The sequence below is a fragment of the Anolis carolinensis genome, chromosome 2 (assembly GCF_035594765.1).
Source record: "Anolis carolinensis isolate JA03-04 chromosome 2, rAnoCar3.1.pri, whole genome shotgun sequence".
Classification (NCBI taxonomy): Eukaryota; Metazoa; Chordata; class Lepidosauria; order Squamata; family Dactyloidae; genus Anolis; species Anolis carolinensis.
In genome coordinates, this window is record NC_085842.1 from 288,165,227 (window position 1) to 288,193,019 (window position 27,793).

General features: G+C 37.7%; 1 protein-coding gene across 5 annotated transcripts in view; it reads left to right on the forward strand.

Annotated features, from left to right (window-relative positions):
• The window catches only part of polk (DNA polymerase kappa), a 45,055-nt gene that overhangs the window by 14,885 nt on the left and 2,377 nt on the right, over positions 1–27,793 (forward strand). Inside the window, exons 3-13 of one of the 5 annotated variants that reach the window (XM_008102937.2) lie at positions 163–282; positions 3,303–3,455; positions 4,488–4,619; positions 7,552–7,705; positions 8,775–9,023; positions 14,220–14,344; positions 20,463–20,629; positions 21,449–21,481; positions 22,082–22,175; positions 23,259–23,430; positions 25,588–26,445. In XM_008102937.2, the coding sequence (XP_008101144.2) occupies positions 163–282; positions 3,303–3,455; positions 4,488–4,619; positions 7,552–7,705; positions 8,775–9,023; positions 14,220–14,344; positions 20,463–20,629; positions 21,449–21,481; positions 22,082–22,175; positions 23,259–23,430; positions 25,588–26,445 (2,257 nt within the window). The remainder of the gene's footprint in view (positions 1–162; positions 283–3,302; positions 3,456–4,487; positions 4,620–7,551; positions 7,706–8,774; positions 9,024–14,219; positions 14,345–20,462; positions 20,630–21,448; positions 21,482–22,081; positions 22,176–23,258; positions 23,431–25,587; positions 26,446–27,793) is intronic. The other 4 variants (XM_003216253.3, XM_008102938.2, XM_008102939.3 and 1 more) reach the window with 4 other exon arrangements.

Below are 27,793 nucleotides of genomic sequence, written 5' to 3' on the forward strand. Positions count from 1 at the left end.
TCTGAAAACTGATGTGAAAATCCTGGGTTTGAGTTTTTTTCTTTTCTGGAAGAGACTATACTTTTAAAAATAATTTAGACAGATTAAGCCAACTAAAGAGTAAGCAGATTAAGCAGACTACAGCTAATAACTGGATTTGAAATTTTTTAATCTTTTTGGCAGGGTTCTAAATTTTATGAAAATGAACTTAAGAAAGACCAGCAAGTTAACAAACGAATTGAAAAAATGCTAGAGGTAAAAAAGAAAATTACAGAACAACAGATTATGAAAACACAACTACAGGTAATGTGCAATGTTGTTTTGTAAGATTAGATAGTGTGAGAATAAAGGATAGAAATAATCCTCTGGTTTAGTCCACCTTGATTACATATACATTTAACTGAACAAATGAATTGGGTGTGGACGGGCCATTTTATGTCAGGATTTTGGGTCTGCTCTTAAGTCCTCTTTAGACAACCTGTGATGGCCTTATGTATGAACATTCTATTAAACTAATTTTTGTCAACACATTTCCCCCTTTCATAGACAAATGCCAGGTCGTTATATGCTGCATTCAGCCTTAAAAACCTCTTGTCTAAACTCCAGGAGCATATACTTTCTCAACTGGGTTTTTTGGGTCTTGTGACCTTCATTGTCAATCCCCTCAAAAGCTATTTAAGCTATTGTGGTTGAATTCCATTTTATTTTGTATGTGTACGAGAAAGACAGAAACAAAAAGTATAAATCTTTCCAGGTAAATTTGACTCCTTGGCAGTCTTACGCCTATATCTGCAAAGGAGTCTTGTAGCACCTTTCAGACTAATTGAGAGAAAGAAGTTGGTAACATAAATATATTCTTTGCTGTAAGTACATGAGCAATAGGAAGTACCTTTCACATTGAGGATGATGAGATGAGGTCTTGTGATGATATTTCCCAAGTAGATGTGTGGGTAGACTTGGAATTTGGCCAAGATCTTGTAGCTATCTTCCACTCATGCTGTGTGTCCTCCTTAAATAAGTAACTGCTTGACATGGGGCTGTCTGTAGGTAAATAAAGGCTTGCCAGCAAGAGCCTTTGAGAGAAAGCATTATTGTCCATTGAAGAGGATATAGTCCATTGATGATACATATTCTGACTCAATAACTTGGCTGCAAGTGTGAGGCCATGGGAGTGTCTGTAGCAATCTCCATTAACCAGAATTTACCCCAGAAATGTTGTCAGATAGTGTCAGATCAACTGTAGAAACGCCAGACAAGGTTCCAGGTACTTTAATCTGGGTAAATCTTGCAAAACATGCCACAGTAGGTGAAAAAATTATAATTTCCCAGAAGCTGGGCAGCCACATTCTCTCTCCAGAAGAAGTACAGGCCTGAGAGAGAAGGGAGGAGCTATTGCATCATAACTAGGAGTACAGAAAGCTAAGAGGGCCAAACTACAAAGCAAACACAGTATGGCAGATGCAAATACCATGCCCTGGGGCATGACAACACATTTGAGAGACCTCAGTTGAGAACTGTATGTGACCATGAGTAGAATTCTGCCATTTGCTATCTTTGGTCTGTTCTGCAATAGAGTATCCTCTGCTGCGGAGACATATACCTTGGTTAGGATAAAAGATTTTCCCCTAACATTAAATCTAGTCATGTCTGACTGTGGGTAAGTTCTCATCCCATTTCTAAGCCAAAGAGCCAGCATTGTCTGTAAACACCTCCAAGGTCATGTGGCCGGCATGACTGCATGGAGCACCATTACCTACTCACCAGAGCGGTACCTATTGATCAACTCACATTTGCATGCTTTTGAATGGCTAAATTAGCAATTCAAACTGAGACTACCAGCAGGAACTCACCCCGTTCCTGGATTTGAACCACCAACCTTTTGGTCATCAAGTTCAGCAGCTCAGCTGTGCCACTGGGGGCTTCTTAGACTAAACAGACATAGATCAGACATTAAGAAAGGAAATATAAAAACCCATTTCAGAATACCTCAATCTTCCTGGACATTCTATCTTGGTCTTTAGAACAGCAGTTGTTGAACAGAAAAAACTGCAGAAAAAAGTGGCAAGAGATACAGTAGACTTGGAGTAAATAAAAAAAACCTCCAACTTATTGAAAGCAGGTTGAACAGAGACTCTGGCTTCCTGACACACTACACGTATGAAGGCACTAGTTAACGCCCCAGCCTCATGAAGGCTCTTTCCCATTTTATCACATTTTATCACATCTCCAGCCAGTGTCATATTACATTTCAATTACTACTGTCATAATTCATATAGTTTTCTGCTCACCTTGACTTTAGGCAATATCTTTTCATCATACCTTTGTCCTCCTAATCCCCATAATTAAAGCTGAACTTATCCTCTCATCATGTTTTGCATATCTGTTGCTATTTACATATACAAGCTGCTCATTCATGGATATAAATATCCCTCTATAAGCATTTCACTCCATGCACTCCATAAAGTAGATTTTGTCAATGAAAACTTACGGTACCAGCTTCTTTCTCTCAAATAGTCTCAAAGGTGGTACTTTGCAAAGTAATAAAATACTATGTCTTTGAATTTTACATCTGGCTGGATGACCGTCTGTCAGAGATGTTTTGATTGTGTTATTCCTGCATTACAGGGGGTTGGATTGGATGGCTCATGTGGTCTTTTCCAACTCTATTATTCTACGATTTTATCGATACCTGCAAGTTATACATGGTTTGTATTTTCAACAAGTATATTTGCTTGCAGTCCCACGAAAACCTAAATGTGGTGCTTTAGTGCTGCTTTTCCTGATAGTATCACATGTGTGTGTTGTAATAGAAAAACAAGATGTCAGATATTACTAGATAAAGCAAGAGAAGACACCCACATTTCATAAATTACATGTTATCAGAGTATAACTTGCACAGTAATAGCTTGGCAGTATCTAGTGAAAGATTTGGGATTTCCTTATAACCTTTTGTTCCCTACACAAAGAATGTTGAATTGTATCTTATTGTTATTGCATTAATTTAGTTAATCATGGCATACTTTCTATGTTGATATGTCTCAGTTTCTCACATCATAACTTAGTGAAGATTTGAAATTGACCTTGCTTGGTGATTTCTTCATGTGACAATTGTCCTGGTGATGTGAGACCATGTGCTGCCATGTAACTGTTTCAGAATCATGTAGCAAGTCTCAGTGTCCTTTATTTACATTATTTGCTTTTTAATATAAAATAGTCAAACATGATAGCTATTTTTATAGTTTTAACAAAAAATATTGATGAGAGTCAAAGTACACACAATATGCTGTATCTTCAAACATTTGCTTTAATTTACTTCTACACAGATGGATAAGATTGCAATGGAACTTGAACGGAATCGTGATCTTAGCTGTACTATTGTGCATATTGACATGGATGCTTTTTATGCAGCTGTAGAAATGCGAGATGATCCTGAACTGAGGGATAAGCCCATTGCAGTGGGATCAATGAGTATGTTGGTAAGGTGGAAGATAGTTTTTAGTACAAAAATACCTACGATACTTGATCTTTTATATGGCAGAATGTGTCAATTCTTATGCAAATAAAACATTGCAATAAGAGATGGGTTCTGAGATGTCCCTTAGGTTTTGCTCCTTTCCTATTAAGCTTTTTATATTTTTCATATGATACTTTTTTGAGAAATGCATTTGGATTATTTCATACAGAGTATTGGAAAACTTAACAATCACTTGTGAAGATGTTGGGAGTACCTATTTCTTTTGATTCCTTCCTAAATAATGTTAAATTGTTACTAAAAATTTTGGAGTAATTAGTTCTGACCTTTATGTTTTGAGCTTGGGATAACTTTTCAGAATAATTGCTGTAATTCATAAGATAGGTGGTACAGGAGAATAGACACCAGGTATTTTGCAAAATGACTTCCATAGATTTTTGCCAACCCGACCATGTCCACCCACTTCTATTTATTCCAAATCTTGTCTTCTATCCATCAAATTAGATTTTACTATCAAAAGTTCAATTGTAATAAAAAGTGCATTATAGGGATAGAGTCAAGGTCAACCAGTGAACCTCAGGTTAAGTGGAGATTCCAAGTCTTGGTCTAACATTTTAATTGTGTGTACTGTTTTGTTTTTTTTTTGTTTTTTTACAGAAAGCCAAGAAATGTTTGATTTGTTTTGGATCCAGTGTCTCTAGACCTGGTCTAAGTCACAGTCCTAAGACACCTGGATAGTATAGAGTATTTAAAAATTCATAGTTAAAATCTCTGGAGCAGTTAAAGTAGCCATTTGTTTCTGCTTTTGCCCTAAGTTTTTTCATTTTTCATTACCCAATAGTTTCATGTTTAAAAAGATAATGGATTTGGCATATAACATTTAATGTATAACAGGAGGCAGTTATTATGTGTTAAATTGCTACTTGATATCTTTTTAATGGGTTTTGATTAACCTAGATAATATTGTCATCATAATATGAAACCCATTTGAAATGGCTTGTTGTATGATTTGAAATTATATATTTATCTCTTTAAGTCCACTTCAAATTATCATGCTAGACGATATGGGGTACGTGCTGCTATGCCTGGGTTTATTGCTAAGAAACTCTGCCCACATCTTACTATAGTGCCTTTAAACTTTACAAAATACAGAGAAGTAAGTGAAGAGGTATGTAATTTTTTGCCATTATATTTTATTTTGTTCTTTTTACATATTTATATAGCAATGTCCTCAGTAATATTTTACAAATACAAAAGCAAGGATGGTCAGTCAAATAATTAATAATGCAATGAAAATAGATAGATATAATCATATTCTTGATTCCTCGAATCTGTCTTAGGTTTGGGGAGGCCTTTTTTACACCTGGAAATAAGCTGAAATCAACATTCCTTTTTTTTACAAGACCCCCTGAGTCTAACATGGTCCGGGGGGGGGGGGGGGTAAATATGGCAAAATGCCCTCTTTAATACCTAGAGGATATTTGGGGACATGCAACAATAAAACAAACTGACCCTGTAAGGTCACAAAAATTGTTCTGGGATCAAATGTGGTTTATGAACAGCTGTATCCAGTTTATGTTCACAGCCAAATGTTCATGTATTTGATTATTTTAATTTGTTATATTTGTTCCCTGGATTGAAGTGACTTTTGTTGAGCTTCATGTTTTTTTTAAAATAGCTTTGACTTTTAATAAAAAAATTATGTTAAGACTAATCATGTATTAGCTATCAAAGGAATGGCAATGAAAAGTTGAGTTAATATTTTGAATTGAATTAGTTCTTTCTAGCAGAACTAACTTTAGGAACAGTTAGTAGCTCTAAACATTCAGTGTAGTGAATAGCAGTCTTATGAAATGAACATTCTTCTCTGTCAACATAAGCAAGTTTACCCAAGGAGATATAGTTGTCTGCTTAACATATCTCTATTCTAATTTTAAATTCAGGAAAATTTTGTCTCACCATTGTTAGGGAGTGAATTGGTCTTGGAGGGCCACCGCCTCATTTTATTACATAACATATTCAAGTGTAAGTTCAGGTTCATTGGCAAGTTCAAGTTTATGTTCATGCCCTTAAATCTGGTTGATAGATGACACAGAGACACAGAGATTGATTGATAACATATAATAAAGTTGCCCATAGTTAACCCACAATGTTGTGTTGTCTCGTGATTTCACTGGTGGGAGAGCAAACTGGCAGCCAGTGGCTCAAAACCAATCACTTGTCTGCAGACCACCATTTAAAATAGTAGTTTTCTAATTGACTTAACTCCTTACCATCCATGCAATTAGTATTTCATCAAAGATTTTGTGAAAACATTAGCAAAAGCAAATTAATTGCTTTGTAGTGAAGTATGAGAAATTCAATATACCTGCTGTCAATCAGAAATTTTATAAAAATCAGCAACATCAGCTGAATTATCTAGCATAAAGAAAATCAATAGAAGAAAAAGTAGTGGATTGTAAGTAGTGTACAGTCTATAAATTATTGATATAAATTCTGTGCAAGCAATATTTTAATATAAATTGATTTTATTCTAAAACTTTTATGGTGAGGTTTGCATTTTAATACATATTAATGTCATAGGGAAATCCACATTTAGGATTTATATTTTATTACATCAAGGTACTTTTAAAGCATAAAATGAAACGTTTGTGTATATGTAGTATGTTGTGATAAACACTGGGGATTTTTTATTTGAGGTGGGTGGGGATGGACCTCTGCAATAAATATTTGTTTAAAGATTTTGCCAGTGCTATAATGGCAATTAGCGACCAGCTAGTGAAGATTTTTGTGGGTTTCTGTGTATATGTGTATGCATATATAGTTTCTGGCTGGAATCCTCTTCATGGCAAAATACTCCATTACACCTAAGTAAGGAATTTTTGAGGATTTTGTTGTCAGGACCCTGGCTGCAGAGCACCAATAACCTTACACAGAGGCCAGTCTCTATCTAATATCTTTATTAAATAAATATATAAAATCAATAAAAACAAGTGAAGAATATAGTTCAGAAGCAGACCTTTCAGATGAGGTCAAATATAGTCCAGAAATGTATTGTCCAATATAAGATATTAGAGTTCAAAGTTTTAATCCACTTGACCGAAACACACACTTTGCCAAGCAATAGTGTGGGGAAATAACAGAGTCTTTAAAGTCCAATGAAGCTTGACAACAAGGCTGGAAATAAACTTGATTCTTGGCTAGATCCGTGACTGAAGACGAGGCAAACATGAAGCATGAAACAGAGTTCGTGGTAAAACCGTGAGACAGGGCAAGGCTTGAAGCTTGATCCGGGAAGCAAGGAACTGGGATTACGAAGTCCACACACGATCTCTCTCCTCAAGCTGATCAATTGACTCCGCAAAGAATCCCTCACGCCAAACACCTATATTGGGTCTCGTTTTCCTGCCAACAGAACTCTTTCCCTAGAGAATGGGAAACGAAACCCAACTCTGTCCAGATGTGTGACTCCTTAGAATTTCCCAAGGGAAGCAGACCTAATCAGCTTGATGTTTGGCAGCTAAGCGTAAACTCCTCCGTTGGGCCTCCCTGGCTCCCCTTTCTCTGGAATAAGATTCTTTTCTGGGAAACGGTGGGGAGTTCTGCCCAAGGCCTGTTTGGCTGAATTCTTGAGGGCAAACATCAACATCCTGCAGGTGAAGAGACTCCGGCTGTTGCTGAACCGCGAAAACCCCATGTTTTCCTCTTCGTCTGTCACAATAGTACTAGGAACAGGACTACAAGGCCCATGAGTCCTCACATTTGTAGAGCAGCAGTGTGGGAATAGCTGATAGTTTTTTTCATTACCAGAAAAAAAGTGCCCTCCCAGTGCTAGTTACCCAGGAGCCAGCAAAAGAGTCTTTTCTCTTTATTTTACCTCTGCTTGGTTAGTTAATCCAGTCAGAAGGATCACAACCAACATCTCACAATAATTTCATGGGCTAAATTTTATTACAGAGAAAACATTTATGGTATATAAATTTAGGGATGGATGTATCCTTTCTCCTTTCAGTTAAAAGAATGGAATAGAATTTCGTATTGATTGGTTGGATATTTTTTCTGTGACAGTGACACATCTTTATAATTCTATGTTTGTCAAGGTTAGAGAAATATTAGCCGAATATGATCCAAATTTTATGCCTATGGGCCTTGATGAAGCTTACTTGAACATAACAGAACACTTAGAAGAAAGGAAGAATTGGGATGAAGGCAAGAGAAAGCATTTAATCAGAACAAAAAACTCTTCTCTACATGGTAAGCAGTTATCTGAAAAGAAAGAAGGAAGAGGGAGGGAAGAAAAGAAATTTGGCAGCATTCTTGAGACTAACTGGTTTTTATTTTTGAATGAGTGTTCATGGCTATAAGCCCGCTTCTTCGGATGCAGTACAGTACAGTAACCCAAGAAGTGGGTTTATATTCACGAAAAGCTCATGTGAAAATAAAAACAGTTTGTCTTAAATATGCTGTCACCCTGGTCTTCTTTTCTTCCTTCTTTTTATGTTGCAAAAGACTTGTTGACAGGTATTTCTTTGAAGATTATCTAAAAGTTTGTCCCTTGTGTGTGTGTGTGTGTGTTTTGCAGTGTTAGGAGGATTATGTGGGGTAGAGTAGACCAGCCTACATTTTGGAGCAAATTGCCTACCTGAGCTATCCATCATAAGTGCAATGTCCTAGATCTGTTGTGCCCTCTGGGGTAATTATCAATGTGAATTTTTTTAAAGGGCTAATAATAAGACAAATACGATGGTCCAGATCTGCACTTAATGTGTAAGGGTCGTCATTCAATTCAGTATAAAAAAAGTTCCCTGCTTCTTCCTACTACCTTTGGTAACTGGCTAGGATATATAATTGGTCTCCTGAGTTTATAAGTCTTAATTAAAACTCAATTTTACTTTATGAAGACATCATTACAGTTTGTAAAATTCTTACTAATATTTTTTATTGTTGCAACTTTAGGCTATTCAGTAATAAGGTTTTCTGTGTAGCTTACTAAAAACAAATAAAATCCAGTTACTCATGACTAGTAACAAGTACATGAATAACTCTATGGTGAGTGTATTTTGAGCTGCACTTGACTTTATCCCACATTGTTTGCTTTGAACTGGGTTATATGGCCATGTGGATTCAGATAATCCAGTTCAAAGCAGATATAGTGGATTATCTGCCTTGATATTCTAGCTTTGTGGGAGGCCCTAAGTCACCCTAACTTTGTATGATTTAAAAAAGATTGGACTAAATTGAAGGATTGAGCTGTGGAAAGGAATTTGAAAATGCGATTGTTTTATATATAGAGTTCTAATACTTCATTCTTTTTTATAATGAGGTGAACAAAATAGAATTGCAAATGAGTCAAAATTGAATGAAAATGCACATTATTGTTCACCAGTCTTGTTTGATGATGATATTTCAAAGTGCAAGCAAAACGACCCTTCTCTACTGCATTCAGAAGAACAAGAACATCAGCAATCAACAGTCCTAACAAAATCAGTTGTCTTTGGAACATCAGCAGAGGAAGCTGTAGAGGAAATTCGCTTTAGAATTGAACAAAAAACAAAGCTCACTGCCAGTGCAGGTAATCATATTTTGTTTGTAACACATCTGATTCTAAAATTCTCTCATGCATCTCAGAGTTCAGAAGTACGCTCATAATACTTCTGCCAGCTAAAGCTGTTTCTAGGATCTATTTATAGCAAAAATAACTACCCTATTTCCTCGATTCTAAGACACACTTTTTTCCCCATATGAAAATCTTTAAAACAGGATATGTCTTAGAATATCGGGTGCTTTATATATGTGTATGTGTATATATAGCTTTTATTCTGTAAAACACATACTAAAATCAGTGTGTGTTTTACAGCCAATACCGTCTAAGGCTCCTTCTACATTGCCATATAAAATCCAGATTATCTACTTTGAACTGTATTACATGGCAGTGTAAATTCATATAATCCAGTTCAAATCAGATCATGTGTATTATATGCTTTGATTATCTGAATTCTATGTCAGTGTAGAAGGGGCCTTAGAATGAAGAAATTGGCTACTATAAAGGTAGTGACTTGCTAAAATCACTATCTGAGCCATGTACGTGAACCACAAGAACTATTGTTACTTTAATGTCCAGGAGTTAATGAACAGTGTAGAAACCTTTTGGTTAAGCCAAATCTAATCTGTAACATGGACACTTTTTGAATTACTAACTGGAGATGTAAATTTTGTTTATCTCATGGTGACCCTTTTGTTCCCAACAATATTGGTAATGGGGGATTAGGTAGATTGTATGATTCTAATTCCACACTGGACGTTAAATTTTAGCCTTTTGTCCAGGACAAATAAGCATTTTACAGACAGTTTCCATATTTTTACATTTTAACAGTTTCCATTTTAGATAATTTTTCAGATTTAGAGTATTAAATAATAATCCCTTGCCATTGCTCTGACATGTTTTGTTTAGTGGCAAAAAGAAACTGCATCAGTTAGTTTATTTCTTATCTACAGATTGCATGCAGTTGGTGCAGCAAGAGATTACTAGGATATTGTAAAACATGGAAGTACCTTTAAGGTGATGCCTAAATAGCACCTTTTTAAAAGCTATCATATTTGTAGAAGGTGGAGGGGTGCTGTAAGAGAAACAAGAAGTACAGAAAATTGAAAGTCTCGAATATTGGTGGACAGGATGAACGGATATGAAATGTCAGGAGTTCCTCTTCAGTTTCCTTTATACTATTTACAATTTTAAAAAAACCTCTAGTTTTTTTAAAATAAAATACCTATATCAGTACATTTTCCGAAGCAAGGATCCACAGCTTTATGGGTTTATCCTGCTCTCATCAACTCAAGCCAGGCAGGAGTCGCAAAGACCTTTTTTCAGTTGCAAAAGTTGGCTCAAATCCTTCCCCAGATTTTTGTTCCCTGACTTACCAACAGGTCAAGGTTTCTGACTCTTTCTTTCCTGCCTTAACAACTATAAATTACAATGACAACACAATCTAATCTAAAAGAGAAAAACAGCTGAAGGTGACATTGATTTTTTCCAAGTCGTGTTTGCCAACAGAAAAGAAAAGGCAAGCAGACAAGGAGTTAAATCTGATGACTGCTCCTCCAATTGCTGCTCCGTAGGTCTTGGAGAATGGAAAAGAACATTTAATGCTGATCATTTGGCTATTGAGAGACAAGTCTCAGTTGGTGTTAAGGAAAATATTTTTCTCCTATATTGAAAAACTCTGCTGGTGAAAATTAAATTGTGGTCAGAGTTAAAACAGTCCACAGACTTTGCAATGCAAAAAACTAGAGAGAAGGATTAAAACTAGATAAAGTTTTAAAAAGGAGGAAAATACAAGGACAAGGTCAAAGTGAGGTTAATCGATGTACCCTCTTTATTAGTGCTGGAAAATAACAGCACTTCAGAGGGAAAGTTTTTCAATTATTCTTTGGGTAATCATTCTGCTTTTGGAGATTCTAGGCAGAGGGGTAGGGCAGAGCTGGGTGTGTTAATGGCACTTCATCTCGCACTAAGAATGCGAGGAGGATGGAAAGAACCATTAACAAAATAGGAGGAGTAGTGCTGAACAATGCAACCAACCAGCACAAGTTCGTAGCTTTCCTTAAATCAGTGTTCACAGGTATGCATAATGCACCACCAGAAAGCAATTTTAAAGATACAACTTACCATATAGATATAATAGGTAGTTTACCTCATAGCCTTGTACTCACCTTATAGTCATTTCATAGCTCGTACTTACCACAAAGATCATAGCTTTAGGTACTTACCGCAAAGATATCTCAGCCTATAGTACTTACCTATAGCTTAGAGAGTATATTTCATAGCTTATAGTTACCATCATAGCCTAAAGCATATACCACCACTGCTTTTGCTTACATCATAGAAAGCTTTCACCGCACAGCTGGTACTCACCTCATAGCCTAGTATCTACCTTACCTTATAGTTAATAATAATAATTTTATTTTTATACCCCGCCACCATCTCCCCAGAGGGACTTGGGGCGGCTCGCAGTTATAAAACCAGCATACAGAGTATCAAATACAAAAAACACACAAATAAAATTAAAAGGCATAAAATAAAGTCACAGTCATTATAAAACACATGATAAAACACAGCAATAAAATCATACAATGGACTGGACAAAGTGCACTGAGTGAAACTTGTAAACATGAAGGAAGTTAAGGTGCTATGAGATCATGGGGAGAACCTTAAACTGGGGTGAACCCTGTGGCTATGTCGAGGAGTTAATCAACAGGTACAACTGGTCAGAAGTAACCGCTAATATAAGGGTTTAGCATATAGTGGGCGGTACTTATTCAAAGGCCTGTGAGAAGAGCCAGGTTTTCAGGCTCTTCCTGAACACTTCCAAGGTGGCAGCTTGCCTAATTTCCCTGGGGAGCGCGTTCCAGAGCCGGGGGGCCACCACGGAGAAGGCTCTCTCCCTCGTCCCCACCAACCGCGCTTGTGACGGAGGTGGAAGCGAGAGGAGGGCCTCCCCCAACGAACGAAGAGATTGTGTGGGTTTATAGGGGGATAAGCGGTCACAAAGGTAGGTGGGTCCCAAACTGTTCAGGGTTTTGTAGGTCATCGCCTGCACCTTGAATTGGGTCCGGAAAATAAATGGCAGCCAGTGGAGCTTCTTAAACAGGGGAGTAAACCGCTCCCTGTAATTCGCTCCTGTTAGGAACCTCGCTGCCGCCCGCTGAACTAGTTGGAGTTTCCGGGCCATTTTCAAAGGCAGCCCCACGTAGAGTGCATTGCAATAATCCAACCTCGAGGTAACTAAGGCATGGACCACCGTAGCCAGATCAGTCTTCACGAAGTAGTTTCCTCATAGTTTGTGTGCTTACATCGTATAGTCTTTATAGCCATCATTCTTTATCAATATAGTTTTATTTCTTTATAATTTCAGTGATTTTACCTCATTATTTCTAATACAGTAAAAGGTTTATTTTCTGTGTAATTAAACTCAATCTACAATCTTTGTTTTCTATTATATGTTTCTGATTCAACATTCAAGATTCCTGCTTGAAATTACCATTTCCTGTGTTCAATAAACATATTTTTGGTTATCTGTAACCATCTTCAAGAGTGTTTACTTTAAGGTTTAAGGTAAAATAAAGGGTAAACCGATCGCCGCTTGGGTAGCCAGACACATAGCCTTCCTTTCCCCCAGCGTGCCTTCACACCCTCCCTTTGCAATTTTCTTTTAGTTTGCCCCCAAATTTGCTTGATTTTAGCCACCCTGAATCATTTTAGGCTCTGTTGACTTTTCCAAAGAAAGGTCAAAATTGCCACCTAAACCGTCAAGAGGCATTTGAGGGTAAAAATTGCAATTTTCTTTTACCTTTAGAATTCCTTGGGCTCATAAAAAATTCCCCCCACCACAAGTGATTAGTGGTCCAACCCTAACTCATCCCTGATTTAAAGTGATTGCACCCATGCTTTTAGCCAAGAGGCTTATAAAGATTAATTTGGTGGTTATCTGTTCTCAGGCTTCCAAAAAGTATTCATGGTATCATAAAAGTTACTGAGAGAGACTTCCACTGTTTGAGTGCTACAAGCCGCCATCATATTACAAGCAAAGGCTGATGCGGGCCTGGGGTGAACAAAGGATCTAAGAAATATGCCTAAGCCTATTTTTCATCCTCCTAGATGTCTGCAGGTGACCCTGGCTCTTTTTTCAAATGCAGATTTGGGTGAAAGGCTGTTTGGGGGCTCAGAAAAAGGTTCAAGGGAAGGAATTAGCATTGAAATGGGCAATAACGGCCTCTTGGAAAGTCTGAGAAACAACTACTTATTTCAGACCACATTTTTGACAATGGAACAACTGTTATTGTGCAGGTGCAAGGGAAGCCTGGGGCACACTAGTTGGTTTGGTAGGCTACCTGATCTCTAACTCACGTAGGCATTCCTTCAGCAGCACCTAGAATTGTAGATAGAGACTGATTGGGAACAAAGATAACAGTTTGAGTACAGAATGTAGGTGTTTCTGGTGACTGGTCCCAGTCAGTAGCCTGTCAGCTGTGTTTTGCATTAACTACTGATTCTGAGCAGCCTTCCGAGGCAGCCTCATATCTAGTGCATTGCAGTGGTCTTATCTAGAGATTACTGGAGCATAGGTATTTTATTCTAGGAGATGTACCTGGCTGAGCAGCCATAGCTGGGGGGAAGTATGCTATTCCAATAACAAAGCCAGATATATGATAATCCACAGAATATTAAAATGAGTTGATTGTTTGCATGATGTTTTAAAGAGACATCTTTATAATTTGCACATAATTTGTTTTTAAAAGATTGCATTTTGTGTTTTGATAACATCAGTATGTATGGTTGTTAGAAATTTTTATTTATGTTGGAAGGTTCCATGCATTTCAACTCCAAGAGAAAGACATGATAAAAATCAAATGAATAGGGGCAGTGTTGGTAGTCATTCTATCTTGTAGTATCAGTTTAGAAATCACCTGAATTAGATTTTTAAAAGGATTAAAAGTGTTACTGATGGTACCTCTTCAAATACTCAGATTGCGTTAACAGTTGTTCTGTCATTTAATTTACAGAGAATTGTATGATTGGAATGTGCACAATATTTTTTGCCTTCAACCACTTGAACATTGCTCAAAGTCTTCTATTCTTTCAATACTAGTTTACACAGGAAGGTTGTATTTAATTCTTTGGAGAATTTTATAAGTTCAAACATATGATTAGACTTGTTGGGATAGAAATCAGAAGATATAATTTTGTTGTGTTTTTTTTGTTTTTTTCTAGGCATTGCTCCAAATACTATGTTAGCAAAAATGTGCAGTGATCAAAATAAACCTAATGGCCAGTTCAGAATCTCCCCTGATAGAGAACATGTGATGAACTTCATCAAGGATTTACCCATCAGGAAGGTGAGAAGTTGTGAATTATTAATTATTCAGAGTTGTTAACATTGTTAGCATTGGTATCAGCTAGGGATGTGTTGCTGTAAATCATTTGTTCTTTCAGGATAGTATATATAATTCAACAAATTTCCATTGAATGACCCTTTTAAAAATTGTGCTGTTTTTGAAAGAGTCCTTGTAGGGGAGACAGTCTTATCTCTCATTTACCGTTTTTCTCATGTCCCTGGAAGTAGAAGCCCACTAAGGATCATGGAGGCTATGGCCTTACACCATTCTGAATCACTCTCCCAATCTACCCACCCAACAGGATTATATTGGGAAGATAGGAAGGAAGTGAGTGAGGATCGTGACCAGACCTTTGATGATCCTTGCTCTCATTCCAGCTGTGTGACAAAAGAATAAGGAAAGTCAGACAAGGATCATGGAGGCTACAGCCTTTCAACATCCTGGCTCAGCTTCCCTTTGCCTGTCCCACCCATGTGATCTTGAGAGGGTGTGGAGAAGCCAATAGAAGATAATTTAGGCTATAGTTCAATCTTTCCCTCCTAGTATTGTGGTGAACTGGCAAGAAAGGATTATCCCCACTGTCGGCATTCTGATAGCTGGTTCATGATGATTCAGATGTTGTGAACTGGCAGCAATTCTCCTCACTTGACTAACCTGCCAGCCGCTAGGAAAAAGTGAACATGGACTGGAAAGGAGGCAGGAGTAGTCCTCAAGTCTATTTGATGACAAGAAGGAAAAAACTGAAAGAGGCACGAGGTTACTTTCATCTGATTATTTGAATGCTTGAGAAACCTTTTCTGATTTTTTCCCTTAAATATGATTTTTATTTCTAGTATCTGCATAATAGACTATCTTCTCTTTCTGTCTTTATCTCTTAAAAATCTTAATGAATATTACACTCTAATAGCATTTCTTTTCTTATACATTTACATTAGTAAATATATACAAAGAATTGCAGCTTCCCAAAAAAACTGACTCTGGAAGGCTCCAAAGCTCTTCACATATGGTCTTTTGGTAGCTTTGAGGACTGGGAGGCAAGGAGTAAAGTTCTCAGAATTTTGTTAAGAGACTTAGCTTTTTATCTGTAGTTTTGATTCTTTCATTGTCAACACTAAAACCAAGCAAACTGAAAGTGTTACTGTTTTCAAGTCTTCTAATCTTGTTATATGAGTAGTGGTTATGTTATTGGTTTATGCTTTTTCAAAAACTACTTTGAGGACTTTCTGGTAACTGGTAATATCTAAGAAGTGAAAAATAAAACAAATATTTTAGATAGTTGCCTTGGCTTATTTAGGGAACAATCCAAAGGTCTGTAGTATAATAAGGACCAAATAAAAGGTTGGAAAGTAGCAACCTACAGTGTCACTTTTTGTATTGGAGAAATTTCCCTCCCGTAAGTACGAACTAGTAAGAGAGAAGCAATGCTGTCAATTTGACTTCTTTTAGCGCATGGTATAAATCTCCATTTGCTAATATAAGGATTACCACATTTTTCTTTGGTTTTCACCTCTGTGTTACAAAGGGCCTCTCTGTTCTTCTGATTAGTGTTAGAATAAATGCTGCTTTTCATACTTTCAGAAGGAATGCTGCCATTGCATCTTTGCCCCAGTAACTTTTGATATAACCTGAGGTCCCTTTGTTGTATCTGGCACATAATGCTGCAGCTGTTCCCATTTTCTCATCTCTGCATCTGATGAATCACTGTATCTGATTAATCTACCTGTAAAAATGCTTTACTAAATGCCAGTGTGAACTGCTAAAGTTGCCTGTAATTTTTCAGTATTTACCTCCCTCAACAGTCCCTACATATTAATAACAGCAGAAAGTGAATTCCTGTTGTTTTAGGCACACATGTGGGTAAATGCTCGTGGATGAACTCTCAGGAGCCATGTATCATACAGCCAGCCAATTGCCCACACTCTTTTTAATAGACATTTTGAAATGCTGGCAGTTATATTTTTTGTCTTTTGACCAAGTCAGTGCTCTGCAGAGTAGATATACTCACTGAAGTTTTAGGATCTATCTCGTAACTCCCTGCTCTATGGGGTAATGGAAGTGGACTTGCATAGTCATCTCTCTAATTTCACCTAATTTGTGGGAGGTTTTGATGGCACTGTTTAACCAAATTACAAGAAATTATTTAATCTATAATAATAATAACAACAACAATAATAATAATAAGTTTATTTATATCCCGCCTCCATCTCCCCCGAAGGGGACTCGGGGTGGCTTACAGCAAAATCAGAGACAAAACAATGATAAAATAAAATATGAAACATCAAAGAACAATAATAAAAACCAATAATAATATATACACAGCAGCCAAAAAAAACAAACAAAAAAACACTACGCGGTATTAAAACATTGAATTAAAAACAATGAGGTTGCAATAGCGGATAAGCAAGGTGCACATTATGTGTTACAAATTTTAAATAGATAAAGTGCAATAGATTCATTTAAGATCACATTGGGTAGAGAGGAGCCCTGAATTAATATCAAGTAATCAGGAGAAGAGCGACTAGTACAAAAGGTCGAGGAGTGTAATAAGTGTAATTATGATGGGGATGGGCGATCTTAGCCAAAGGCCTGGGTGAAAAGCCAGGTTTTCAGGCTCTTCAGAAACGCCATCAAGGTTGGGGCTTGCCTGATCTCCCTAGGCAACGAGTTCCAGAGCCGGGGGGCTACTACAGAGAAGGTCCTCTTTCTCGTCCCCACCAACCGTGCTTGTGACACTGGCGGAAGTGAGAGGAGGGCCTCCCCCAATGACCAAAGAGACCGTACAGGTTCATAGGGGGAGAGACGATCCCGAAGGTAGATGGGTCCCAAACCATTCAGAGCTTTATAGGTAATCACCTGCACTTTGAATTGGGTCCAGTAAATAAACGGCAGCCAGTGGAGCTCCTTAAACAGGAGGGTTGACCGCTCCCTGTATTGGGCTCCCGTCAGAACCAAGGCTGCCGAGTGTTAAACTAATTGAAGTTTTCGGGCCGTCTTCAAAGGCAGCCCCACGTAGAGTGCATTGCAATAATCCAATCTAGAGGTAACAAAGGCATGGACCACCATGGCCAAGTCAGACTTCTCAAGGTACGGTCGCAGCTGGCGCACAAGTTTTAGTTGTGCAAAGGCCCTCCCGGCCACCGCCGACACCTGGGCATCAAGTGTCAGTGATGAGTCCAGGAGGACCCCCAAGCTGCGGACCTGCGCCTTCAGGGGGAGTGCGACCCCGTCAAGCACAGGTTGCCACCCAATACCCCGATCAGACATACGACTGACCTGGAGGACCTCTGTCTTGTCAGGATTAAGCTTCAGCTTATTCGCCCTCATCCAACCCATCACAGCTGCCAAGCACTGGTCCAGTATCTGGGGGGCTTCCTTGGAGTTTGGTGGAAAAGAGTAGTAGAGTTGGGTGTCATCTGCGTAGAAATGGCACCGCACTCCAAAACTCTGGATGACCTCACCCAGCGGTTTCATGTAGATGTTAAAAAGCATGGGAGACAGAATAGAACCTTGCGGGAGCCCACAGGTCAATGGCCAGGGGTCCAAGCAGGTGTCCCCCAGCTTCACCAACTGGGAACGGCCCTCCAGGAAGGACTGGAGCCATTGCAGAGCAGTACCCCCAAGGCCTATCCCAGAGAGCCGTCCCAGAAGGATACCATGGTCGATGGTATCGAAAGCCGCTGAGATGTCCAAGAGAACCAGCAGGGTCACACTCCCCCTGTCCAGTTCCCTGTGGAGGTCATCCACCAAGGCGACCAAAGCCGTCTCAGTACTATGACCAGGTCTGAAGCCAGACTGCGATGGGTCCAGAAAATCAGTGTCATCCAGGAAACCCTGGAGCTGCGAGGCAACCACCCGCTCCAGGACCTTGCCCAAGAAAGGGAGGTTTGAGATTGGTCTGTAGTTGTTTAGAATTGTCGAATCAAGGGAAGCCTTCTTCAGAATTGGCTTCACTATGGCCTGTTTAAGGGAAGATGGAAATTTACCTTGATCCAAAGAGGAATTGATTATCCTCACAAACCAATCTTGCAACCCCCCTCTGGCCGATTTAATTAGCCAAGAGGGGCAAGGATCCATGGCACAGGTAATTGCTCTCACCGCATCAAGGATCCTGTCCACGTCATCCAGGTGAACAAGCTGAAACGAATCCCATAAAATAGGACAGACAGGTGCCTCGGTTAACTCACATGGCATTGCTCTACTCTGTTTTAAGAACAGACTCTCAATCCTTTCCTAGAATGAAGCTAGATTAGATCAGCACACTGAATAACTTTGCTGTCTTGGAATGGAGTTCCTATAATAAAGCCTTTCATTCGTTTTGTTAAGACATTGGAATATTTGCTCCTTAATCAGGAAAACGCATTAACTAACCACTGCAGGTATTATCATTTTTACTACACCTTGTAACATATTTTCATTTTCTCTTGTCATTTATGTTTGTTTAGTCTGAAAATGAGCTGCATCCGAAAGCTTACTTATTCACTTTGTGATGTATTTGTTAGTCCTAATAGATGTAGAGATGTTGGGGGTTTTTGATATAGCTTTCAAGAAGGTTAGAGCCTTTGTGGTTTCCCTTCTCAATGCATTTCAGCACTAATGTTTCTCAAAACATGAGGACTTTCTGCTGTTGATACTCTGCTGGTTTTGGAGCAAAGTAATATGTGTTAATGTTATATATTTCCTTATTTATTTGAAAGTGCATTATTTATCACATGGAGTTATAACATAATTAAACATGGAAAATGTCAGTGCAGAAAATGCATGATACTTTCCAGCTTCAGGCCATACTCAGCTATAATTATTATTTTATTTACAGTATTTATATTCTGCCTTTCTCACTCCGAAGGGGACGCAGGGCGGATCACAATGCACATATACATGGCAAACATTCAGTGCCATTATTAGACATACAACATAGACAGACAGATAGTAGAGGTAATTTAACATTTTCCAACTTCCGGCTTCATGAGGTTATGCTTGATTCCGGCCACAGGAGGAGCTGTCGGTTCATCCATTGTGACACCGAGTCCTTTCGATTGTAGTACTTCCTCCTTGCTTTTCGCTCGTTGGTAGTTTTATGGTGTTGTAAATTAAATTTAATTAACCTCCCTGCATTAAGCGGCCCCTAAATTCTGTACTCACAGCTGCAGCTATTTTCAAACCACTTAGGTGGACAGTAAGCTAGGCTACTAAACGGTCAGGAGTTCAATCCGACACGGGCTTCAAACTGATGACCTTTCGGTCAGCAGTGATCTATTACTGCTAGCTATTAACCAGCTGCGCCACAGCCTGGCCCAAAAACTATGTTTTTAAGATTTAATTTATAAGATAATACCTGAGTGTAGGTTACTAATTTTTTAATTTACATAATGCTTTCTGTGTTAGAACTTTCTGTGATGAAGAATTAGTAGGAAGTGAAACTGGCAAGTATTACTACTAGAAAGAAGTATGGTGCCATTGTTTTAATAGAAGTACCTTATCTTGTAGAGTTATACTTTTGTCAGTAGAACAGACAGCTAACAGAACAAATTCCACTTTCACCAGGGTTCCAGGTGGCCTCCAAACCCATTCCAGTAGGTTAAGATCATTCCCTAGCAAATACAGTGCCTGGCAGGGAGGAATATGTACAGTCCTGTTGCACAAATAGTTTTATTGGTACAGTAGAGTCTCACTTACCCAACATAAACGGGCCGACAGAACGTTGGATAAGTGAAAAGGTTGGATAATAAGGAGGGATTAAGGAAAAGCCTATTAAACATCAAATTACATTATGATTTTACAAATTAAGCACCAAAAACATGTTTTACAACAAATCGACAGAAAAAGCAGTCCAAAAGATGGTAACGTTATGTAGTAATTACTGTATTTGTGAATTTAGCACCAAAACATCACAATATATTGAAAACATTGTCTAAAAATATTGACTACTAACAAATTGACTACAAATAAAGATAGAATGGCATAAAATGAACTTAAAGTAACAACATTGTTGGAAATTAAATGCGTAAAAGGTCCCGTCCTTGCTGCCTAGAGAAAAAGACTGTGTTTGGATAATCCAGAATGTTGGATAAGAGAATGTTGGATAAGTGAGTGTGTACTGCACATCTTAACTTCCTTTCAGGTGCCTGGCATAGGAAAAGTAACAGAGAAAATGCTCAGAGCTTTGGGAATTGTAACATGCACTGACCTTTACCAGCAGAGGGCACTGATTTCTCTGCTCTTCTCTGAAACATCTTGGCATAATTTCCTGGAAATCTCTCTTGGTTTGGGTTCTACACAACTGGAAAGGTATTTTGTGTAATTAATTGTATTAATTTTAAATGTTTTGCACTTCTTTTATTAGCATAGTAGGCTTTATAGAAGAGAAATGCATGAATTTTCCCTTTGCCAAGTCAACATGTTTCATCAAACCTACTATTTACTCTGACTGCTAGGATCATTCCAGATTCTCAAGCAGAGGCTGTTCTCTCCTTTGTTATCAATATTTTTAGCTGTAAATAGACAGCATTTTTTATACTTAAAAGCTATTCATTTAACCAGGTTCAGTGAGTGACCCTTTGTATCTTTTAAAATAGAAATTGACCTGTCTATGGTCCAGTTTCCATCTCTGGAAGCCTCCAGGCTGCAAAAACTGTCACAAATATCACAAAACAACAAAAACAAACGGAAGTTTTGGGAAAAGCAAGTGTTTGATGTTAAACATTATGCTGGTGGGCTGGCTAGTGCAACCTAAAAAGGTTCCAAGAATGGCAATTCACCTCTTTCTCTTGATAGAAGAAGATCGGTCTAGGGAGTTGGGAAGGGTTGAAGGCTGCAGAAGAACAGCACTTAGCTTGCTCCTGTTTCTGATTGCACTATAAAAGAGATGTATTCTTTCAAGAGCACAATGTAGTTGAAAACTTATAAAATCTGATGAAATGAGTTATTGGTGCTCTCTTTTTAAAAATATTGTGTTCAGTTCAAGTGAATAAATTTTGGGGGGTTTGGTGTGCATTTCATACTATCAGAAATGTTAATATTTTCTTATTTGGGGTATAAAATATTGAAATTAGCTTATTATTTTGGTGTGCTTCACCTGAATATTCATATTTTTCTTTTCTTTTACAGGGATGGCGAAAGAAAAAGTATGAGTACTGAAAGGTATGTACATACACAGACACATGTAAATTATCTTATCACTTGGACATTCTGAATTAAAGTACTGCAAGGTTTTTTCCCTGATGCTAGAAACGTAGTACAGAACTGGTGCATATGAATCAAACATGCTTCATTAGAAGCAGCATGGAGCTCCCTGTACTAGACAGAATTTCTTACCTGGATTTCTGTTACTGCTCTCCAACTGATCTCTTTCCTTAGCAGTAGAACAGATCAGAGACTAAATTCCACTAATTTCTTTGGGATCTAAGTGAGACTTACATCGTATGTCTGAAATCTTTATCTGCATCTGATGCTGGGCTTTTTCAATGATTCATAAGCATCCCTTTCTACAGCAGCATGTTGTACAAACCATATTGTGGCTATTTATGTTGATTATTGTTCTCTATTATATCCTGAGATCTTTTACTTTAGCATGCTGTAACAAAACTGAGACAGAGTTTTTAAGGGCAATTTTCTAATACAGTTATAAATATACCAGTGGATCATTTTTTTTAAAAAAAAGTTTCCTTGTTAATATATGAGAACAAAACACAATTATTGCTGCTGCTATGATATGACTGATTATTTCTTTTTGGAACTTAGGACATTTAATGAAATAAATACAGAAGAACAATACAGTTTGTGCAAAGAACTGTGTGCTGACCTTGCACAGGATTTAAAAAAGGAAGGACTTAAAGTAGGTAATTTTATGATTAAAATACAGTATTCCTCATACTGATTAGCATTCAGGCCTTGTGTGTCCTTTGGCATATTGCTTCTGTGAGATGTGCTTTTATTTGTTTTCTTCCATGGTAACAGGATTTATTTAGGCAAGAATATATTTAGCCTAAAGTTAAATGTTTCAGACAATCAATTCTCCAAGTAACTTTAGAGTAGCTGTTGCAGTAAAAATAGTTAATTAGCAAAGGAAGCAACAGTAATGGATTGCCTTTGCTCTTATTCTGGCCAAGCATAAAACGATCAGGCCTTTTAAGGGATATAACATTATTCTTCCTCATCATCTTCATAATAGATGCAGCCTAAGGCAAACACTATAATTTAATAGAGAGTGGTATTCTTGGTTTTTTTCTAGATCACTTGTACTGAACTTTAGCTATACTATCTAATCTTGGCATTTATTTCAAGAAAAGGAGCAATACCTAGAAACATATAGAAGATATGGGGTCAACATGATTTATTTAACTATCCTGGTTGATTTGGTTAAAGAGAGCTGAGGTGTGTAGTGGTTTGGTTGTTGGGCTAGGACTCTGGGAGAGGAGGGTATGAATCCTTGTTCATCCATGAAAACCCATTGGGTCACTTTGGTAAAATTACACTCTCTTGGTTTTAACAAACATCAATGGGTTACCTCTTTTAGATAAATCTTTCCAGGAAAATCCTAGGATAGGGTTGCCATAAGCTGGAGCCAACATAAAGGCACCTAACAACAACAGCAACAAGCTATTTGTTCATTTATTTAGGCTTTTGAATTTTAAAATGTGCACCCTTGAAATGAATTGGACCAAAGAAATGTCTAGCTTTACATACCAAGAGGTCTGTGTCTGAAAAGGCTTATGCTAGAAATGTCTTCTTTCCAGTTAATCTCAAAGGAGCTGCATGATTCTTTAATGTCTTTTTAGGCTAAAACAGAATAACAGCAATTTCTGTAGTAAAGGTACCTGTGAATAATTCATTACTAAACGTTGATCTCAGAGTACAGTAAGTTAAAAAAAAACAGCTATGTAAAATTCTGTTTGAAAATGTTTATTGTTTGTAATAGGCTAGAACTGTGACTTTAAAGTTGAAGAATGTAAACTTTGAAGTGAAGACAAGAGCTACCACAGTCCTGTCTGCAGTTTCTACTGAAGAAGAAATATTTGCTATTGCTAAAGATTTGCTTGGATCAGAAATTGTGAGTGTGGCTCCACAGCCATTACGGCTACGATTGATGGGTAAATATTTCATCAATTGAATTGCTGTTGCTTTGTTATAATAAGTTTTTACTTTTTTAAAAAAAATCAGTGAACATAAATTTGGAAAACATCCTATGTTTTGATAAGCTCTAGACATCGATATTGACATAATATGATGAATATACCAGAAGAGTATGGTATTTTGAATTCCAAGCGCTCTTTCATAAATATTGCCTCACATTTTAAAATATGTGGTCTCTAAATGTCTTTTTAAAAAAAATAAATATAAGAAATATAGCTATATACAATTTGTGGTAGCAGATATGTTCAAATGCTGTTAGGTTTTATAAGCAGTGGAATTCATAATTCATGCAAGCTTCGTTAGTCACACTGAAGTTGTGCTGGATTCATTCTGAAAAATCTGTAATGACTAGCATGCATTCCATTAGTTTCAGTGGAAATTAAGTGTGAGTTCTGGGTTAATCCCAGTCATTGCAATGACATCTAGATCTTAGGGTTTCAGAATCAGTTTTATTCAAATGACCTGCAGTGAGCTCTTGATGTCAACGGGGAATTGATTCTGGTACACACGGACCTTGTGCAGATGAAAAACATCTGCATGCTCAAGTCCGTACTGCATTAAAAGTGGCATAAGGCAGTGAAGGCAGTAGCAAGGCTAATACATGCTGCTAGGTGGGTATTCCAGGTGTCTGCTTCTGTGTTTGAGGCACAAGGTAGAAGCAGAAGGCAGAAGCCTCCTTCATAGTGTTGTATCCAATTGAAATCACAATGGGTTAAACCTGTGGATTATAGATACAGTTGGCCCACAGAATTTTCATGTAGTTCAGATTGCAGCTCTATCCTAATTATCAAGTTTGCAGACGACACCAAACTGGGATAGCGAATACTCCAGAAGACAGGAGCATCATTCAAAATGATCTTAACAGACTAGAGAGATGGGCTGAAACTAACAAAATGAAGTTCAACAGGGAGAAATTCAAGATACTCCACTTAGGCAAAAAAATGGAATGCAAAATACAGAATGGGGGATGCCTGGCTCGACCGCAGTATGTGTGAAAAAGACCTTGGAGTCCTTGTGGACAACAAGTTAAACATGAGCCAACAATGTGATGCGGCAGTTTAAAAAGCCAATGGGATTTTGGCCTGCATCAATAGGAGTATAGTGTCTAGATCCAGGGAAGTCATGCTACCCCTCTATTCTGCCTTGGTCAGATCACACTTGGAATACTGTGTCCAATTCTGGGCACCGCAGTTGAAGGGAGATGTTGACAAGCTGGAATGTGTCCAGAGGTGGGCAACTAAAATGATCAAGGATTTGGAGAACAAGCCCTATGAGGAGCGGCTTAAAGAGCTGGACATATTTAGCCTGCAGAAGAGAAGGCTGAGAGGAGACATGATAGCCATGTATAAATATGTGAAATCAAAATAAGTTTATTGCAGGTACAGAGCTTGATGGTTTCATATAACTTGTTAAAGGCACTTCACTTAATGGTTACAAATGGATATGAGGTGGTCAAACTTTCAAAATATTCCTTTCTCTGGATTACACTAAACCCTGATCCTCCTGGATCTCCTGGGATTAATTTTCCCTAATCCACAGGCTCTATAAATGACCCTAGACAAGTCACCTAACTTGCCCAGTCTGGTCTAACCTAAATCTGACTCAAATCCTTCTATTTGAGCCAACCTGATTCTCCTCACAAGAATCAGATCCTCCACTGTGACTAGAAAATCACAGACTGCCTGGGTTTTAAAACATTCCCCCTTTTTCTTTCCAAACGGCGGTTGGCTCCGCCCCTGTTGCTAGGGTAACCTGTTCTAGCATTCTAAGATGGCTACCTTCCCCCACACATCATCAATTCAAATACTCACCATTTTAAACTTAGCCAAACCTGACTGTTTAAATAAAATCAAATACACATGTCATCTATAAACAAAATATAATTATACACTTCTTCACAGAGGCTTTTAAGCAGAGGCTGGATGGCCATCTGTCGGGGGTGCTTTGAATGTGATTTCCTGCTTCTTGGCAGGGGGTTGGACTGGATGACCCATGAGGTCTCTTCCAACTCTTATCATTCTATGATTCCAATTTTATACCTCATTTTTGTTACTTTTGAATTATTTTTTATTTTATTCCTTTTCAACTTTATGTAACTTGTTTGTCATTTTCAGGTGTACGAGTGTCTGGTTTTTTAAATGAAGAAGAAAAGAAGTATCAACAAAAGAGTATTGTTAATTTCTTAGGAAAACAAATAAGTGCTTCCAAACTCTTTTCAAGAAAATCTGCTGAGGAAACCTTTTCAAAGGCACCTGATAGAGAAAGTTTTTTCAATAAAAAACGATCTACAAGATTAGAAGCAAACCAGCCAGTTTCTTTAAATGAGTCTTTAGACCAGCAGAATCTTCAGGACATGGCACCAATGACATCATTGGTAGATAAAACAAAGTACAATGAACTCCAGTTCTTTGTTTGTCCAGTTTGCTTTGAAGAGCATCAAAATAGCACTTTGGAGGCATTTAATAGGCATATTGACAAATGTCTCAGTGGGACATTTGAAAAAGATTGTACAAAAAATATAAATAAGAAATCATGGGAGAATACAAGTGATCTATCTTTGGACCGGAAGGAGAAAGACACTGAAAAAGATAATACTAGCAACCAGAGGATTGAAGTACAGCCTAATGTAATGGATTATGCTGCCAGTGGTAGCATAGATATTTTTCCTATGGTGCACAATAATGAACCTGATAGTGAGAGTGGATGTGCAATGACTAGTGACTCTGTATTTGGTATGCATGCAAAGGAGGATTTTATTTCTGAAGTCTCATCAGTGGAGCATTTTGAAGAGCCCCACTGTACAGATAACAAGTTACCATGTTTTACTGACATGAGTGAAAACAGTATTTTAGTGTGTCCCGTCTGCAACTTAGAACAAAAAACAAAGGACCTTGCAGTGTTTAATAGGCATGTAGATGTCTGTTTAAACAAAGGTATTATCAAGCAGTTGACAGAAAAATCAAAAACTACTGGTAAGTATTCAGTTTGCCAGACATTAGTATTTTGGGATGGGGTTTGTTCATTTTGTTCTGTTTTGAAGACAAGCTTGGAAACAGATTAAAGTTGAGGTCTTTATAAATAAAATGTCTGTTTCACATTTTGTGAAGAAATCCTTAATTTTTTTCTTGAGAAAAGAATAAAAGCTACTTTGTAAACTTCGGTGAACTAGGATATCTTTTTAATATGAAATATAAAGACTGTCAGTTCTTTGCTTTGACTAGATTTTGTGGGATTTCTCCCTACCTCTGATATGTCTGTTTTTATTTTGTTTTTATTGTTGTTTTCATTATTTTAAAGCTAAATGTATTGTTTTAATCTATTTCTGTAAAGCGCTCCGAGCCAAACTGGGAGTAGCGGTATACAAGTCTAATAAATAAATAAATAAATAAACAAACAAACATATCAATACTCATATGCTAGCAAGTCAGCTGTACTTATTCTAGTAATCCTTTAAATGTCCAGTGATACTATCTCCAGAACATCACCCACTAAATGTGGGGTTGTGCCACATGGGTTTATCAGGACTTCCAATGTATTTTATATTTATTCCCTTGTTATTAAATCAAATACCAGTGGTGCATCCTGAAAAGTATAAGTACAACTCTAAAATTTTCATATGTTGTGAATGATTCATGATATATGAAATTTAATCTTGGAGAGTGCTTTATGCAGAGAAATGAATAACTTAAATAACATCAGGGGTTTCTGAAGATACTAATATTATATATTAATTTCAGAAATCCTTGATTTTATAGAATCAGAGTTGGAAGGCATTTATAACATATGACCATCCAGCCTCTGCTTAAAAACCTCCAGAGAAGGAGACTCCCCTGTGGTCTGAAGCAGCATATTCCACTGCCAAACAGCTCTTGCCATCAGGAAGTATTTCGTAGTGTTTAGGTGGAATCACTTTTCTTGCAATTTGAAGCCATGTGCTCCGTGTGCAAGTCTCTAGGGCAGTGATCTGTGATTGTGAAAGAAATACTTGGCTGAATATAGCTTATTTTTGTATGTATAGCTTATAGTTTAATCATTAATGGTGGGGTTTGCAAATAAGAGATTTCAATCAACCATTAAAGTATAGAATTTATTTTAAAAGATTACCAAACCTATTGCCGTGAATAATCTTAAGGTCTGAAAGTATTGCAGTGTTTATATTGGCCCGCTGTATCGTTAGCATTCCGTTATGGAAAGTGGCAAAGTAGGAGATATTGGGCAGGTACACATATGCCTTCACTGTGTACCTGCCCTCACAGCTGTGTATCTGCCTTCACAGTCTCCCAAAACTGGGAAATAGTTTAAAATGAGGCAGTCCTACTC